The 18,307-nt window shown below is 42.1% G+C and overlaps 1 protein-coding gene across 1 annotated transcript; it reads right to left on the reverse strand.

Annotated features, from left to right (window-relative positions):
- Positions 1–5,267: 5,267 nt before the first annotated feature.
- Positions 5,268–9,510, reverse strand: su(r) (dihydropyrimidine dehydrogenase su(r)). The gene is made up of 5 exons (XM_065218841.1): positions 9,320–9,510; positions 7,386–8,685; positions 5,804–7,326; positions 5,577–5,734; positions 5,268–5,518 (listed from the first exon to the last, which is right to left on the reverse strand). The coding sequence occupies exons 1-5, from the start codon at positions 9,365–9,367 to the stop codon at positions 5,431–5,433; spliced, it is 3,117 nt and encodes a 1,038-aa protein (XP_065074913.1). The 5' UTR covers positions 9,368–9,510; the 3' UTR covers positions 5,268–5,430.
- Positions 9,511–18,307: the final 8,797 nt, after the last annotated feature.

The following is an 18,307-nucleotide window of genomic DNA, read 5'->3' on the forward strand; positions in this document are numbered from 1 at the left end:
TGTAGCGAGATGATAACGATATCAAGTAGATGTGTTCACACTACGCTGGCGTGATAAAGCATAACCAATCCTCTGCCAAGAAGGAGGGTTGCTAAAGCCACCACCATCTGTGGTGTCAGCACTGTAGCCTACAGTTTTTATGCTATGTTGACGACACGTATGCGTTAAAAAATCTTATGTGAATAATCATTAATGAAACTTGAATTTTTCATGATTAGCTTGCCTAATTTAAAAATAATATAATAAATATTTAATTCCTACAAGTCACAGCAAAAAAAAAAAATGTAATATCGATCAATGCAATTCAAGCTGATGTATGAAATAATGATGTAATAGCAAAAAGCAGATACAATATTACATCAATGGATGTTATTTTGTTCGCAAAATCGATGTAAATCGTACAACGTTATATTGATTATTGATATTGATTGACCTGGTTGCAGCAGTTTGGATGTAATATTCAACAACTTTTTTTTTTCTGTATATGCGCTTGTTGAACATTTATCACGAATATTTTACCGCGCAACAAATCAAACATCTATGTGGACGGAGCATAATTTCTCAATGTTTGCATCAGCTGTCTTAGATTGACAGATAATCGAGCCAAAGAAGCAAACACTGTGGCTCTTCAAGCAAAATGTTCGTGGATGACGTTTCTGCCACCGGAGTGAGCATGCGGCACGGCATGACGTGTACACTCAAAAATATTACTAAACATAGAGGGATTAAAAATTAATCATTTTATGTTTTATCAATTTTTAAACATAGATTTGATTATAATTTGATTTCAAAATTATACTTACGCGGAATAAAGGCGAAGAAATCGTTCAGTTTGTATTTGTCAAGGTAAAAATTGCGCTGGGGCGCATAATTGTTTTCGATCCGGTCTTTAATTTTTTCACGTCGATTCCGGTCGTTTAGTTTCGTGGCCTCAGGTGGGCATATAATAATCGAAAAAGACACTTTCAACCAACAGGTGTGACATGTGCATTCCACATGTCATCAAATCCCTTTTTCCCATAGACAATGCTAGCAGGCCGCACTTGTAGCTTTATGCTGAGAAGAGTCGAATTCTTCCATAACCCTCGTCAGTCATCGACCCATTGCACTAGCATGTCGCAATTGGACGTTTTACTGCAAAACAAAAGAATCATATTTCAGAGTCATTATACTATGGCTGTTTCAAACCCGCCGGCAGCGTATGAATGCTGACCGTGTGGTCTCTCCCAAATTCTCACTCTCTTTTCCACTTATGCCTTCTCCATAACCCATCGATTGGTGATTGGTTAATTAATACATAAGACTTCAAGTGCCTCCAAAACGACAGCCTAGGATAAGTTTAATAAATTGAATAAATTCATTCTCATTCTTACCGTCAAGTATGTTACATCGTAAATCTGATGACAATCCCCAGGCAGGGATCCTTATACAGGTAATGTAACAAACATTATTTTAAAATTAAAATCAATATTCTTCACCGGATGGAACCATCGTAATTTCCATTTCAGTTTTTACTGAATTCTGAGCCTGTGAAGAATCCGATCTGGTGCTGCTGGTCGGAATCCAAGGGTTACGTATACGTAATACTGCAAAAATATGATGAAATGCCTTCTGATAGGAAGACATCGCTCCCGACCTAGTCACACGGAATGGGATCTGAAGGATGAAAAGAATTGACAGACTCGGTTGAGAATTTTCATCACGACGTAGATGCAAGACAATTCATTTTTAGATTATGACTCAGGTTATGGGCATAAAAATATTACAGCACGTATTTCTGCATTATTTCTGTTTACTTTTTTTCATTACCAGTCCCGACATAAAAAGCAATCAAAACGGACTTTATGCATTCTACCACAACTTTATACTATTCAATGAATAAATCATTTTTATACTACCCTAATAAAAAATTACTATAAACGAGCGATAACCCAAATTATTGAACTATTCCACAAATGGTTTGGATGATACCCCGAACACGTCATTGAGCAAATTAACCATACAATTTTTATTAGGGTAAGCTTGCATTCTCTCTGTTTATACCACGCTATGCGTCGGCTAGGAGAGTTGCGATTTAGCGTAACTTTTATACTATTTAAGCCTGGTACGCAGCTGAAAAGAAAACGGAAAAGTAATTTTTGAGGAATATTCCCAAAAGTAAATTTGACAGCTATAGGGAGGTGTCTTTTGCTAAATTTTGAGATCATAGGTAGGTGTCGTCTAATTTTAAAATCAACAATTATCCATTTTTATGTTGTTAAAATGCATCCAAAACATCATTTTTACAACAAACGTTAAAATTACCTAACGGAATAATTGATCAGACCATTGGAAGATTACCGTAAAAGCTCAACGCAGATGTCGCCACTGCATGATGATGATAATGTTGACAGACTGCATATAAAATTCGTGAAAATTAGCGTTAAATCATAATTTTCATCAAGCCTGTGTAAAATCCTTCCAATATAACATTCGAATTGAAGAAGAAAACGTGTTTACGATCAGACTGATGTGCATCTTTGACTTTTCCAGTTGAACTTTCATAAGATATATTCATTTCATTTCGCGGCTCCATCAATGCTGCATCGTAAATACGATGTAAACAGAAGTAAATTGCTCAATTACTCAAAATAAAGATGATTTGTCATCACTTTGAAGACCATCTAGCACCATTTTATAGTATGGTGCGTGTTGAGTAAATCAAGTTCCGGTGCGTTTTCCATCGAAAATTGTGAGTATCAATATGTTTGCTTAGAAAAGGCCAAAATGAACATTTATTGAATAATGGCGTTCTATAAAACCAATTCTCCATTACCACCAGCATGATACAACCTTTCCTAAGTAAATTAACTTAATTTCCACTTTCATCTTAGTGGAAATCGCAAATATTCACCATTTTCCGAAAAATGCAGCTGCGCAGGAGGTAACCTCTCGCTGTGGGTGCAAACTTGTTATGCATTATTTTCCATGATAACCTATCCGATCCATACCGAAATAATAACAATTAGTTTTCAAACACGTTTTCTTACACGATTCAAGCAAAAGTTTCCACGGGAAATTATTAGTTTTTCTTTATGGACCGATTTGCCCCAAAAATCGACTGTTTTACTTGGAAAATTTGGAAACTATCCTCCTTCTAGTAGTTCTCACTTCAAAATGTAGGAGGCTAAAGCTTGGAAAAGTTTCACTGCAAGATGCCAATTATTCAGCAAGGAAAGTGAAATTGCATTCAGAATGCGCCACCTTCATGTCGATCACGATACTAATGTAATCGATCTTTCCTTTACCGATTTCTTTTGAACTGCGTAGGGGCTGTTCATAAACTACGTAGACAGTTTAGGGGGGGGGGGTTGAAAATTATCCACGACCCATACAAATTTTAAATTTTTTGTATGGACAATTGTCTACGCAGGGGGAGGGGGGGGTCAAGAATCCCAAAAAACTGTCTACGTAGTTTATGAACAGCCCCGTACTGGGTCAAGAAATGCTGAGGAAAAGTAATTTCTTTTGCATTCCGTGTCCTATCCGGTAGCACATAAAAACGTCATTACTTTTCAGCTGCGTACCAGGCTTTAGACTTGAATATTTTTTGAGTGTATGCCAGATCATAAACACTCTAACATTATAGTACCCATTAAGTAGTACAATTTCACCCATTTTGAAGTAAAGTAAAGTAATAACCATTAATGAGTAACATTTACTTACTAATGAGCAACAATTATTCATTTATGTGTATTAGATACCCATTAACTTTACGCCGACTACAAAGCCTCCGAAAAACGTGTAACGGCAAGTTTGCCATGGCATAACTTAGCCATTTCTTAATGAATTTCAAAAATTGTGGTACCTTTAGAATTCCTAGAGTTTGTAGATGATTGTAAAAAGATTGACAATAGAGTCGTCTACATTTTTAAAAAGTGAAAAGAGTTGTTACACGTTTTTTTGAAAAGCGTGTTTGTAGGGTTTTGCAAGTGGCGCAAGATCTGTAATTTAGATTCTTGGTTGTTAGAAAGAACCGGAACAGCAAAGTTTAAAAGTAGAATGGATTTTATTTAACGACTAGCTTGAGTGGAGTCTTGAACAGGAATGAAAAGTTTTTCACCGTTGTTTATTTAAGAAAACTTAGGTTGCTAGGGGTGACGTTCGGTCTCCAAGGAGGTGATCAGCACACTGCGTTACCGATTTACTCCAACACCCCCCCTGAATCGGTCAGTCCTAGGAGGGTCCTCAGTTCGCGGAAACGTCCAGGTTCCAGGGGCTTGGTGAACGTGTCCGCTATTTGGTTTGCTGTATCAATTGCTTCGATTTGAAGTCTTCCTTGTGCCACATGGTCGCGCAAAAAATGGTGCTTTACATCGATGTGCTTGACACGCTTGCTTTCGGTGTTTGTGGCCATTGCAATGCACCCACGGTTGTCTTCGTACACCTTGAATGCCGTGTCCGGTCGAACTTGCTTCAGGTCCTCAAGGATTCCGTGCAGCCACAGCCCTTCGGAGGCCGCGGCACTTAAAGCTGCATACTCGGCTTCACACGACGACAGTGCAACGGTTTGTTGCTTGCGGCTTGCCCAAGACACGGTGTTCCCAAAGACCTTAAAGACGAAACCACTAACGGATTTCCTATCCTCAGCATCCGATGCCCAGTCAGCGTCTGCGTACCCGACAAGTGCCTCGGCGTCGTCGTTTTGCTTGTACTGGAGCTTCAAGTTCTTCGTTCCCTTCACGTAACGGACCACTCTCTTCAGGGCTTGCCAGTGGGCCTCATCAGGTTGAACTTGGAAGCGCCCTAGGTATCCAACAGCGTAGCATATGTCCGGTCGAACACACAGCATCGTATACATCAGGCTGCCCAGCAATTGACGGTATGCATGCGACACAGGATTCGCAGCTTGTGGTGGCAGGAAACAGCCTTTCTCCATTGGGGTTTTGACATGGTTACAGTCTTGCATGCCGAACTTCGTCAGCACACGGTCCACAGCAGCTTCTTGCGCCAGGTACATGCATCCGGTGGCGCGGTCGTATCGGATCTTCATTCCAAGGAAATGATTAACCACGCCGCAATCCGTCATCTGGAGCTTCTTGGAAAGAGCACGCTTGATCTCCTTCACCAGGTCCAGTCGATCGCCAGCAATGAGCAAATCGTCCACGTAGATGATTATGTATACCCCCCCTCGATCGTCGATCCTGGTATATAGACAGTAATCATGCCGGGAACGGGTAAAGCCGAAATCCAGTAGGTATCAAAAGATTTCAAGTTATATTTTTCGATATGGTATGCTATTTATTTGATTATATATGGTTTAAACCAAACTCATTATTTGCACTTTATAAACCTGTACTCGGACAGAAAAGATTCATATCACCGATAGTTTCCTGTGTATGTCCTTGGAATATAGCCGCCGAATGAGTGTGATTCATTTAGCACTTTCTATCACTGCGATGGCGAAAGAGCATGGATCGCTACTGCGGTCTTCATATGTCCTCGTTTGATAACGTGCGGAATCTTCTTCGGTACCATGCTAAAAATTTTGATATTTATAATTCGATTTTTCTTGGAACAGCCCGGGGTTAACCTACCTAATACAGTCGATAATCGGACAAACCGAAAGGCACAGATTGCACCCGGTGCAGTCATCCGTCACGCTGGGCAGATGCGTTACCGAGTCGAACTCGATCGCTTGGTAGCCAGAATCGGCACAGGTCATGTAGCACTTGCCGCAGTTGATACAGAGGTCCTGTCGATAAAAAAAGAATCACATTTTCCGTTACATTACTTGGGTTGATCCTAATTTAGAACAGCTTACATCATCGATCAGCGCCACCACTTGCTTCTTGTTGTCCAGACTCTTGTATGAACCAATTTTCGATAGGGCCGCTCCCAGCACTTCCTTGATCTTCGGTGCTGGATTGGAAATCTTCGGAACGTCATCATTCTTCACTCCATTCAGCTCCTCTGCACATGGATCCCACAGCGAGCCCTTCTCAAGTCGCATTTGTGCCAGCTTCTCCTCACGCTTCTTCTTGTACTCTCCAAAGTGCAGCAACGGTTTTCCATCGTCATCCTTCAGCGGTGCCACGGGCTTACCCTTCTGGAGCTTCTGCAACGGTGGCGACTGCCCATCCCACTGCAAACTCTCTGGCGGAGGGTTTGCCTTCAGATACAACAACGCCTTCAATCCCAGAATGTAATCCTCGATTACGGTGAAGTCCTGATTTTGAATCGATGAGCAAATTTGTAGGATGGGAGCTCCACATTGGATGAACTGCAAAGCAACGTCCGCCGAGTCGATACCGCCGATTCCACAGATTGGGAATCCGGGCATTTTGTTGCCGATCAAAGAAATGGCTCGCAGAGCTTGCGGGCGAGTTGCGTTTCCGGACACTCCTCCGTAGGTGGTTCTCTTGTCAACGCCAACCGATGGCCACGGCGATGTATCCGCCTTGACGGTCATCAATCCCTGCACGGTATTGATGGCGGAGACTCCGTCCGCTTTGCCTCGCTGGGCAGCTTGCGCGATCGCCACGATGTCGGTGATGTTCGGAGTTAGTTTGACGAAGAATGGAATCTTGACGGCTGCCCGTACCCACAATGAGATGTTGTAGACCAGCTTGGGATCCTGGCCACATGCCAGACCCATGCCGGATTCTCCCATACCGTGAGGGCAGGATAGATTCAACTCAAGCATATCCGCACCCGCAGCTTCCGCTCGCTTGGCCAGCTCGGTCCAGTCCTCTTCATTGTAGGTGCACATAATACTGGCGATGACCACCTTAGTCGGGAAGTCACGCTTCAGTTCCTGGACACCAGTCAACCAGTAATCGGCACACTTTTCCGAAATCAATTCGATATTCAAAAAGGCACCTTGCTGCGGACCGAAGGTGTGTCCGGAGGTAACACCCCGCACAATTCGTGGACTCACGTTGGTTACCATGTCCTTATCGAGGGCGAAAGTTTTGGTGACGGCAAAGCCCCAGCCTTGCTCGAACGCACGGCGGATCATAGCGGTAGCCGTGGTCGGAGGAGCCGATGCCAGTCCAAAGGGATTTTCGAACTTGACACCGCAAACTTCAACCGAAAGGTCTACACCGTCGATTTCGGTGTAGAACAGTGGAAGTTGCGGGGTTGTGTCGAACGAGAGACCCTGAAGGTAGCAGTGAAGATACCAGGCAGCAGTTTTGCCATCGTTGACGGATTCAACGGTGGTTTCAGCAGCACCTGCGAGATCTCCGCCGCAGAAAACGGATGATAGCTGGGTTTGTTGCGTCTTGGGGTTCACCTGGGGCAGATTCCAGCGGTTCAGAGGGACCGGGCTCAAGGCATCGATGACTAAAAAAGAGTTGACATGTTAGAAGATTGATGTGAATGAACATGAGGGATCAGCTTACTGTCTTTATCGCTCAAACCAGAGCCAAACGCGGATATGACAAAGTTGGCCTTCAACCGGGTGATTTGGTCCGGATCCTGAATCCAGTGTCCCTGGTCATCCTGTTCGGTGCGGAAGAATTCTATGGCAGCGATTTTTCCATCCTTCAGGACCACCTCCTTTGGGGCCATGAATGGAATGAACTCGCATCGTTCTTCGCGAGCCAGTTCGACTTCCTCCGGCACGGCACGGATGCTGTTGTTACCTTTGCGGAAGCAGACAAACACGCGACGGGCACCGCAGCGCAGTGCCGAGGTGGCACAGTCGAAAGCAGTGTCACCAGCTCCGAGAACGATCACGTTGCCGCTGAGAGACGGCAGACGCTGGGTGGCTGCGGACTTGCATGCACAGAGACCCGGTTTGCTACCGTCGGAAACCAACGGGAGGAAGTCCTTGGACGTGTAGAAGCCTTGCTCATGGGAAAGGCCCTCGAAAATCTTGTCGATCTTGGGTTGTGGAAGACCAATTCCGAGGAATACAGCATCGTTGCCGGACTTGAGGAGCCCTTCGATGGTTAGGTCCTTGGTCGAGAGGGAGCGTCCGGTTTCGATCTTAACACCGAGGTCCTTAACCAGTTGAATTTCGAAGTCTACGACGTCGATGGGAAGGCGGTATTGGGGGATCTCCGATGAGCTCAGACCTCCCAGATAGGTGCGTCTTTCGTAGATTGTGATGTCCTTGTAACCAAGACGGCCAAGGAAGGTGGCACAGGAGAGCGAAGCAGGACCACCTCCAAGGAGAGCAACCTTCTTGTTCGGGAACTTGAGCGGAGCCACATTCGGCGGTACGATCTGGTGCAGTCCCATGCGCTTGAACACCTCGGTGGCATACTGTTGCAGTCCTCCGATGTTGATAGCACCCTCTTCGGCCGCTTGTAGATTGCAGCCTCCAACGCAGAGGTCCGAAGTCGGGCAAACCATACCGCAGGTTAGTCCCAGCGGGTTGTCGGAGAAGATGGCCTTCGCAGCACCGTAGTAGTTCTTGTTGGAGATGCTGGTAATGAAGCTCTTGATGTCCAGCTGAGTCGGGCACGACTTTTGGCACGGAGCATCCGCACACTTGAGACAACGGGCGGCTTCACGGAGGGCGGCCCGCTCCGATAGGGTCGTGTGCTTGATGTCCGAGAAGTCATTGGTCAGCGGGGTGCAGCTCGTGCAGGACCGATCCGTGTTACGCTTCCAGTGTTTCTTGGTCACCTTGGTTACGGTGGTCGGCACCAGTGAGCCGTGGGTCTTGACGCGCGGATTGAGTGCCAGCAGGCTCTGTGGATCAAAAGTGGGAAATTAGTCAAGGTCCGTGAGCAGGTATGAGTCCCTGTATGATGTAATATTTGCAACGTCCGTTATCTTAATGATACAAATTGAAGAGGTTATCACATTGGCAGTCCGTTGTTAACAACGGCAAGCGTCCACATAAAATTTACTAATTGCCATTGTTGAGTGTGAGCGACTGATAAGCCCTCAAATTTAAGCTCGGCGATTGGTGCGCGCGTGTGGGGAGTGTGGCGATGAAAACTGGAACAATACAAATCAGACCGAGCTGTGACGTCTACAACCGGTTATCAGTCACTTGTGGCAAATTGTAGCTGCTGGCAATCGCGAACGCGAAGGTCAGTGGCAAATAGAATATGGTTAAGTGATTAAACGGTTCGCAGCGGTGCGTAGAACATGTTTTCGTACATTTTGCGCAGTTTGCAAAGCGTTACGTAACGTAACGTCTAGGTAAAACAAACGCTTTCTACGAGTCGTCAACGAAAATACCGAAACAACAACAACAACTTGTTTACTGTAATTGACACTAACGGCGTTTATTGTTACTACACTGTCAACAGAGCCATCATATAAAATAGATCAAATAGCGTTATACTTGAAAGCTCGTAAAAGCATAGCGGCTTACCTCAATGTCCGGAAGGTCTTTGCTGGTCAAAACACTAGCACAACTCATGCTGAGATGTTTTCGTCGTTAGTGACGGGTAGATAAGAGAGAATGCAAAATCAGTTAGCTGATTCCATACAACGGCTACACCCCCTTATCGAGTGGCACGATCCGGTGATTATTCGATTAGGTTTTCTATTTTGTTTGTATACCTGCAAAAAATAAGCCAGAGTCAACGAACGGCGGTAAAAGAAGATACCTGTTTCCATAGTAACAACAAAAAGTTGATAAGCGCGTAGGACATTTGTCATTTTTTTTTTCTGTGACGAAGTTGTCATCCGTCGGTTGGAATAAAATTTCCATTTTACACACTTGTCAAGCGTGACCGGAAAAGTTCTCCTCACGCTTCCGTCATCAGTCAGCGCCAGCACAATATGATAATTTTGAACAAAAAAAAAATGATAATATACATTGCCATTTGGATAGGGTCGGCCTTGAGTGGAAACCTGTTCGTGTTCTGCCGTTTTGGCTTGTTCTAACGAGGAGTTTTGGTTCCAGTCACTACGGCACTTTTTCTCTCTCGCCAATGTAGGCGTAACACGTCGCTCTCGCATATCAACCGTGACGTCGTCGCCTGCCATGTCGCAGAAATCGCGAGTTCCAGAACACGTGAAATTGAATTCAACGCCCGTAATAACATCTCATTTGTTCCATTGAACTTTAATACGACAGCGCATTTTTGTTACACTCTTCTACCAGGTGAAATCTAATTACACTGGCCCTTAGTACAGCATTACGTTCTTTCTATTCACCGCAGAATAAATTCTTCCACTCCCATGGTCCATGAATAAATCAAACGAAATTTATTGGCCTCTCTCGTCGTCGCCGTCGTTGTTTGCTTGTCACTGCCTACCGTGTTAAGCCTCTTCCAGCTTAATTTGAATCAATTATTCATTTGCGCGTCTTTTCATGATGATACACATTCTTCTTTTCCTAGCCATATCCGTCACACCTTCTGGGCGTAAAAGCCTCTTATGAGCCAAAACGAGCAATTCAATTAAACCGATTCCATCGCGTCTATCACTATCTATGGCATGGTAATTATACTGACAGTCGGATCGGTAGGCTCTACCTGGGAGAACTTCTATACAAACCTTCCGAACGCCTCGACGGTCACGATTAAACTGATTTTTCCACAATTCTAAACCTAAGTCGTCCACGCGACTCGTTCGGCAAAGACAACGTTGCCCATAGGCCCCCCGAACACAGTGGAATGGAGGAAAGCATAACAAGAAGTCTATTATCACTGCGCATTAGGGTGGTTCAAAATATAAAGTTTGCTCCACCGCACTCAATCGATTCTAAATCTGGTCCTGATCATTCAGGCACGTAGACGGTTCAGCGCAGACAGTTGCGAGTCACCATGAGCACGTTCATCATGTCCACCGTGTTCCGGAATGAAATAAGGCAATGCGAATTCGTCGAGGATTTCCATGTTCTCTTCGCAATGAATAGGGTCAGTATTCGGATCAGCTTCGACTTCTGGAACTGCATAATATTTTTAAAATAAATGTAGTTTTAACTATAATCTTATGTTATTACCTTCGATACTTTCTTCAACCAATGAGGATTGATGGCAAAGCTACCCGGAATTGCATGAGGTAGTTCTGAAGGGGATCCTCCAGACGGTCCAATTTTCACTCCTGAAAAATATTTAATTATAAAGGGGCCTCCTCCTGGTGAGGGGTGTTCATTTAATACGATACCCCTCACCATTCCTCCCCAACAGGGGAGTTTGGTAAAGGAGATGATTAACTCGATTCGTGCTTTCCTCAATATTGTCTTTTGCTCGATTTTTATTCTCCATAGACAATTTTCAAACTGCCGTACTCTAACGAAACTATCAAGCTATCAACTATATATTGAAGAGCAAATTTTCATTACGTCGAATGTAACAAAGGTAAACAAAGTCGAGCTATCAGTGTCAATCGATTCTCCTGCTATTACACTATATACTGTCCGAATATAGGATCAAATCCCATTTTTAAATTTATTTGCCAGTCAAATTGCTTTTTGACGGAATCACCTTCCGATCAAAATAGTTTTCGATGTTACTTAAGTCACCCAATTTCTATGGAGATGCCGTTTGACTTAAGTAACAGCGCTGAGAAACCCGTGAAAAGTGTACGTTCGTCGTTTCGCTTTCTCATTATTAAAGTGAATAAATCGAACTGTTTGTTGCTAAGATGATTTCGGTGGTCCTAAAATGATGAATGGGCTGCACGTAAGGAGACGTAATTGATAATTCTCCCGAATATCCTGGTAAATACACTTTGACTTAAGTAACAATAGGGGCCACCAAACGACGTATAATAACTTTTGACTCAAAAACCAGTATTTTTTAGCATGAAAGCTAGCGATTTGCATTTGTATGATTAAAACCCTGCTAAATATGTTAAACATTGCTATCACTATGAGATTATATGTGTTTACTTGGAAATAGGAATAACTTTTCGGTCATCAAAACAAAACTTTATTTTTCTCGGATTGGTGCGAATGTTACTTACGACATAATGAAAATTTGCTCTTGATATATACTTTCATCTCCTCAACCATAGTATAAAATGAACACTTCAAGTCTGATATTTGATGTTAAGCATCTCCAACTATGGAAATCGTCAACTTCACGCATGGAGTAATACAAACCTAATTAGTAAAAAAAAGTTAATGTTAAATTTCACCTGTATTTTAAAGTGAGGTTATGAATCCTCACTTTAATATCCTTGCGCTTCTGTACCTTCAGCCCCGCTTTCAACTCTTTGAAGACGTGGCTGTTCCGGCGCGTCTCCCGAAGCTGATCGATTTTATCCGACCACATTTCAATTTATTTTCGAAGTGTCAAATTTAAGTGAAAAATTTCCAAATGGAACACAGCCCAAAGCTCGGACTAAAAAGACTGAATTGGGCAAAGAGGCGACATCTTATCCATTTGACAGGTCTTCTGCTCGATTGGAATAACTTTTCATATATGGAATTGACAGATAATCGATTGTTACAATTTTGACATGTCGTATCTTTGTAAATTCCGAGGTAAATTCAGCCTCTTTAGGCTCTGAACCATTTGGTGGATTATTTTAACTTCTGGGTAAAATTTAACAGCTGAAAAGTTATCGATTAACCCTGCTATCCGAGCGTGGTTACTTCTGATAGACAAAAAGTTAATTTTTGACAACCTTGGCTAAGTTCTTCTCGAAAGCCGATCGATCGACAGCACAGGGATTTTCTAAAATAGAAAATAACTTTCGAAATGTCACTTTTAACATAAATAAAATTCACAGCCTTAACGCACACTACTGCACCATTTAATTCTCGCACCAGCGCACTGCGACGTAGCGGTGGCGTCTTAATTGCCGTGAAATCCGAGCTGAAGTGTAAGGCTGTTCATCTTGTGGGCGTTGAGAGCCTCGAACAAATTGCTGTTCAAGTCGATTTACAACATCAATCGATCTTCCTGTGCTGCATCTATATTCGACCAAACAGTCAGCCCGACATTTACACCAAACACGCTGAGTCCGTACAACAGCTCCTTGGTATGGCGAATCCTCACGATACAACCATAGTTGTGGGCGATTACAATCTGCCAAATCTAGCTTGGGACTTCGATGAGGATGTCAGAAGATTTCTGCCTCTCAATGCTTCATCAGAACAGGAACTCGCTGTAGTGGAGTCCATACTGTCTGCTGGATTGAAGCAAATCAACGATCTGGTGAACACGAATGGTAACCCAAGCAACACCATTTGTTTCTCAGTGAGTAACAACAACCTTAGTGTGACTAATAGACGGTCTAAATTATGGACGAAGCACCGCATATAAAACTTTATTGTACCTTAAAAAGCGCAGAAGGTGGAGTCTCTTTGCAACTTATGTTTGTGACATAAGGTGTTGCAAATAAGGTGCATGTAACATGAAATTTGAATGACACAAGTTGTAAATGAGTTTTCAACTGACTTAACTGCAATGTTTCACTGAAATATTTAAAACTGTACTGTGATGTTTTCGAATACATGTAAATGACATTCAAGTTAACCACATAAATGCATTGGATATTTTTGTGATGTGATGCGGAAAAAGCATACTGATGTTTTTATTTAGACTGCAAAAACAGAGATGACAATCATAGAAAAAGTCATTGAATAAAAGTATGATATTAATTACTTTAAAATATTGATGACTAGTCCGTTTTTTCAAACGCATCTAGTTTTATGGTGAGATTACACATTTTGCTTCGATTAATTATATACGCCTTCAAAAACTTATAAATTAATGCCGCAAATTTGCAGCTTGAAAAATTTGTCGAAATAAAAAATTGATCTGTAAAATAAAATATTTATACTCAATATGTTAATAGGGTGTGAAACATGAATAAATTGAAAAATAAGTTTATTATGATTTTTTTTCTGGTGGATAACATATGGCTGCTAGTCTTACCAACAGCATTCTAATTGTGTACATTGCGGGTCAACATGTTCAATACAACCATATTTATTTGTATGTGCGGTTGTGTTTGCGAATGTGATTAATTTTTGGTTTCATTCCAACCGAATGAAATTAGCATGATGATGAGTTCTTAAAACTCAAAATCATGTTTAATAAAATCAATAATCAATGGGATGGTCAGTGGTCACTACATAATGTACCCAGGGACTTTTTCGGCTCTCTAAGGCAAGGCAGCGCTCTGTTGTGAGCCGATCACCGACAAGATATTTTGACAAGCTGGTTGTCATGTCACACCCCGTCACATCAGTACCGATTGATCCTATTAATTTTAATTTTTAGCTGACAGAAAGTTTATTGAACGCAAAAATGCTTAAAAACTAATTTTAAGAAGTATTTTATGCATATATTTAAATTTAAACATATTTTTTAAATAAAATAAATGGTATTAATTTTTTATCAATTTTCAAAAATCAATCAATCCATAAGTAATCATCATCAGTTGTGGGACTCGTATGACTCCCGGAAACAAGAAACAAAAATTCAACTCCAAATAAATATACCAGCTAGCTGCTGCGTATCATCAATTTCTGGTCAATAAATCCTTGCTAATCCTTACATAAATCCTTGCTTTTTTACCCCTTGGTCGATCATAATATTACTATTCACTAATTAGTGAATGGGATCGATATTTCAACGCTTAGAGTTCATACTTCAAACCCTAAGGATTTAAACTCCCAGTTTATTGGGCGAGAATTAAAGCTATTTCACTACGTCGATTACGCAAACCGTTAGACTTCTTTTCATAATCATCTAGTCATCATTCACTGATCTTTTAAAAAATAGCTTATAATTATAAAGCAAAGATTTCTATCGAAATTTTGACAAAATACAAATCAAAGCCTTCACCTGAACAACATTACACCATAAGAAAGTAGAGTCAACCAAAACGGAGAACTTAATATAGTTCTTTAATGTCCTGCACCGATAACAAATCAAAACGCCCTCTCATAACCATTAACAAGTGTAAAATTCTGAATTGATTTAATTTTTTAATGTTTGGAATATTTGTGAACATTCTCCATTATAGCTACATTATTTAGGCCGGTAGTGTACGGTTCATCCAAATATAATCCAGCTCACTGAACTGTTGCAAACATGTTAAATAGTACGTAACAATAATGTAGCTATTTTTCAAGACATCTTGAAAAGTTTACAACAAGTATTTTTTACGTTGCAGATGAGTGGATATTAAAATTAATGATTCACATTGAACTGCAACAACACCGCAACGATTTGTCAACATAACTGCACCATTACGTATTATTGATGGTATCCATGTTACTGTTATGTTGAAAATAAGTAGCAAATGCGTAGTTTGAACAATCATAGAATTTGTTGAGTATGTGCGTGCTTTAAACGTCACTTGTCAGTAGCAACGTGACATCGAGTGGTAGCGACATCGGTACAGCTCCTCCGCCAGCAGTCAGCAGGTTTCGGCATTATAAGCCAGTAGTTCTGGCAATCCACCCGCTATTTGGTGCCGTTTCCAGTTCGCCAGCAGTTCCGGCAAATACGAGCTCCGTCTCAAACGAATCATCAACGGCCACATCTCCGTTCGGCGGTATCAACATATTTGCTGCCTCCAGCTAACAACCAATCCATCGTCACCTCAGGTTTCTCACCGTTCTATTTAGCCCTCTGGAACACCCGGTTGGTTGAGAGACTACGGCCATGCTAGCCGCTGTTGGCATCGTCTTTAGTCACCATCGTTCCCCGCCATCCGTAATCCTATCGTCCTCGTCGTGGTCTTCCATTTCTTATGCAGATGTTAGCACATGCATTACGATTTCTCCGCTTTTGCCATGTTGTCCAAAAATATTTTACAACATCAAAGTGACAAGACATATATAAGCCATGGTAGATACTAGATGGTTACAACAATCTTTAACAGTGACAACTTGATTCAGTTGGTTGCAAAACGAAGTTTGAAAATTTATAGATTCATACGCTTAATTGGAACAAGATTGCAAATAGGTTCTTCAACACATCTAGGTTCGTCAACTTTTTAGTAACATTTCGAAACAGTTGCTCAATAGGTACAAAAAACATATTGTTCACACTCTGTTACACAAAAGTTTTAAGAAACATAATGTTTTATGGAACTCTCATTCAACAAACACAACACAAGTTAGATTTGTTGCTCAAGTGTTTCATACAATATCACGTAGCATATAACTTCATACCAATTTGAGTGTAACATGTTTGCTCCTCCCATTTGAGGCATGAGTTGACAGGTCATCCAAGCAGTACATTGAAACAGTTGAGTTTCATTATTGTGACCTAAAGTAAATGAACCAACAAAGTTGAAACTTTGTCGTATCAAGATGTATTTCCTGTACCATTTAAGGGATTTCTGGGCAACTTAAAAAGAAAAATAAAAGAATTGAGATGTTTTCTGTGTTGCTTGGGAAGCTTCTTGACCTGGTTCTCGTCAGTGACTCCGATTGCATCGAACTGTTTGAACCACCCTCTGCAATTATGAAAGTTGATTGTCACCACAAGCCGTTGGTTCTAAAAGTTGACTCCCGTTCGAGACATCATCCGCTCCCGTACCCAGCAGCCCGCAGTGAGTATAATTTTGCACAATGTGATTTCGATGTTGTTAACACGAGGATTGCCGCCTTGGATTGGGTACAAATACTTGACCAACCCACCATTGATGCCGCCGTCTCTGTATTCTACGACAACATCTATAAAGTAATCCAAGATACTGTTCCGGTGAAGACACGAAAATCTTGTTTGCAATTCCAACAGCCTTGGTGGAATCCGCAATTGCGTAATCTGCGTAACCGTCTGTGTAAAGCTCGAAAACGTTACTTTCGTTCCCGGACCGCAGCAAACAAGTATACGGTGCAGCTAGTAGAAGCAGAGTATAATAGTTTGCAGGAAGTTCGCTTTCGTGAGTACGTCGACAACCTCCAGAGGGGTTTCAAGGAAAATCCATCGTCGTTCTAGTCTTTTATCAACTCTCGGAAAAGATCAGCTGGTATTCCCGTGGACGTCACCTACGGTAGTGGAGCTTCTACCACCGACACCGCTTCTGCTGACCTTTTCGCTGACTTTTTCCGAAGTGTTTTCGAACCCGATCAAACTCCTCCACCGCAGCAATACATTGATCAGCTACCAAGATACGACATTCACCTGCAGCAGCTCATCTTCAGTCAAGATGCTATTCTCAAACCCTTTGCTCAGTCGATCAATCGAAAGGTCCAGGCCCAGACCGTATTCCACCGTCTTTCGTCAAGAACTGTGCAGCATCGTTGGCCACTCCCGTTATGTCTATTTTCAATCGATCGCTTAAGGATGGCGTTTTTCCGGATGCCTGGAAGCTCGCCTCAATTACACCAATCTTGAGTCACTTGAGTCCGGTAACATGCACAAAGTGGAAAATTACCGACCTATCTCGATCCTGAACTGTTTGGCCAAAGTTCTCGAAAGTCTTCCGCATGAGAAGTTGTATCCAGCTGTTCAACCCATAATCTCAGAGTTTCAGCATGGATTCATGAAAAAGCGCTCGACAGTCTCTAACTTGATGACTTACACGAACACTCTTATAGGTAGCATCGAGAAGCGTCAGCAAGTGGACTCCGTTTACATCGACTTCTCTAAGGCTTTTGACAAAGTCCCTCACGACCTAGCCATTATGAAGCTAAACCGCCTTGGTCTTCCACCGTGGATCGTTTGTTGGTTGAAATCATACTTATCATCCAGGAAGGCTTTCGTTAAGGTACGTGATTCTAGATCCGAGGTATTCCATATATCATCGGGGGTTCCACAAGGGAGTCACCTAGGACCTCTCATTTTCGTTCTGTTTATTAACGACGTGTGTGATATGCTAAGTTCCTGCAAGTTGCTATATGCGGACGATCTTAAGCTGTACCGTGTGATCAAATCGATCGTGGATTGTTGCGCACTACAAGCTGATATAGAGCGATTGTCATCCTGGTGTCAGATGAATGGAATGCAAGCCAATGCTGCCAAATGCAAAGTGATTACCCTTACCCGCTCTCACTCTCCGATCATTTTTGATTACTCTATGAATCAATCGCCGCTGGAAAGGACTCATCTTGGACTGCAAACTACGGTTTAACGAGCACATATCCATGACAGTTGCAAAGGCCAACTCCATGCTAGGATTTTTGCGCCGCAATACTGCACAATTCGACGACGTGTACACTAGACTGATGCAAAATTTGACTTTTTCGCTCCACAGTGCTTAAATGGTTTCAAATCGGGTCGTGATTAGCCTCCCAAAGTTACAACTCATTTGGTTAGAAACAGGCTTCGCACAAGCCATTTGAAGTTTACATGTAAATTACTATGGGAAATCTCAACTTTTTGTTCATTGCCTTCTACACGGTAAGAAAAAAGTACCCAAAGGCAAGTTCACTTTTACCTACTTTTGACTTGTTTGTCTCCTTTTCTCCTACTAATGTTGTCAAAAACGGAGG

Source organism: Ochlerotatus camptorhynchus, unplaced genomic scaffold, assembly GCF_037179485.1.
Source record: "Ochlerotatus camptorhynchus isolate MF236.1 unplaced genomic scaffold, CSIRO-AGI_Acam_v1.1 ptg000094l, whole genome shotgun sequence".
NCBI classification, from domain to species: Eukaryota; Metazoa; Arthropoda; class Insecta; order Diptera; family Culicidae; genus Ochlerotatus; species Ochlerotatus camptorhynchus.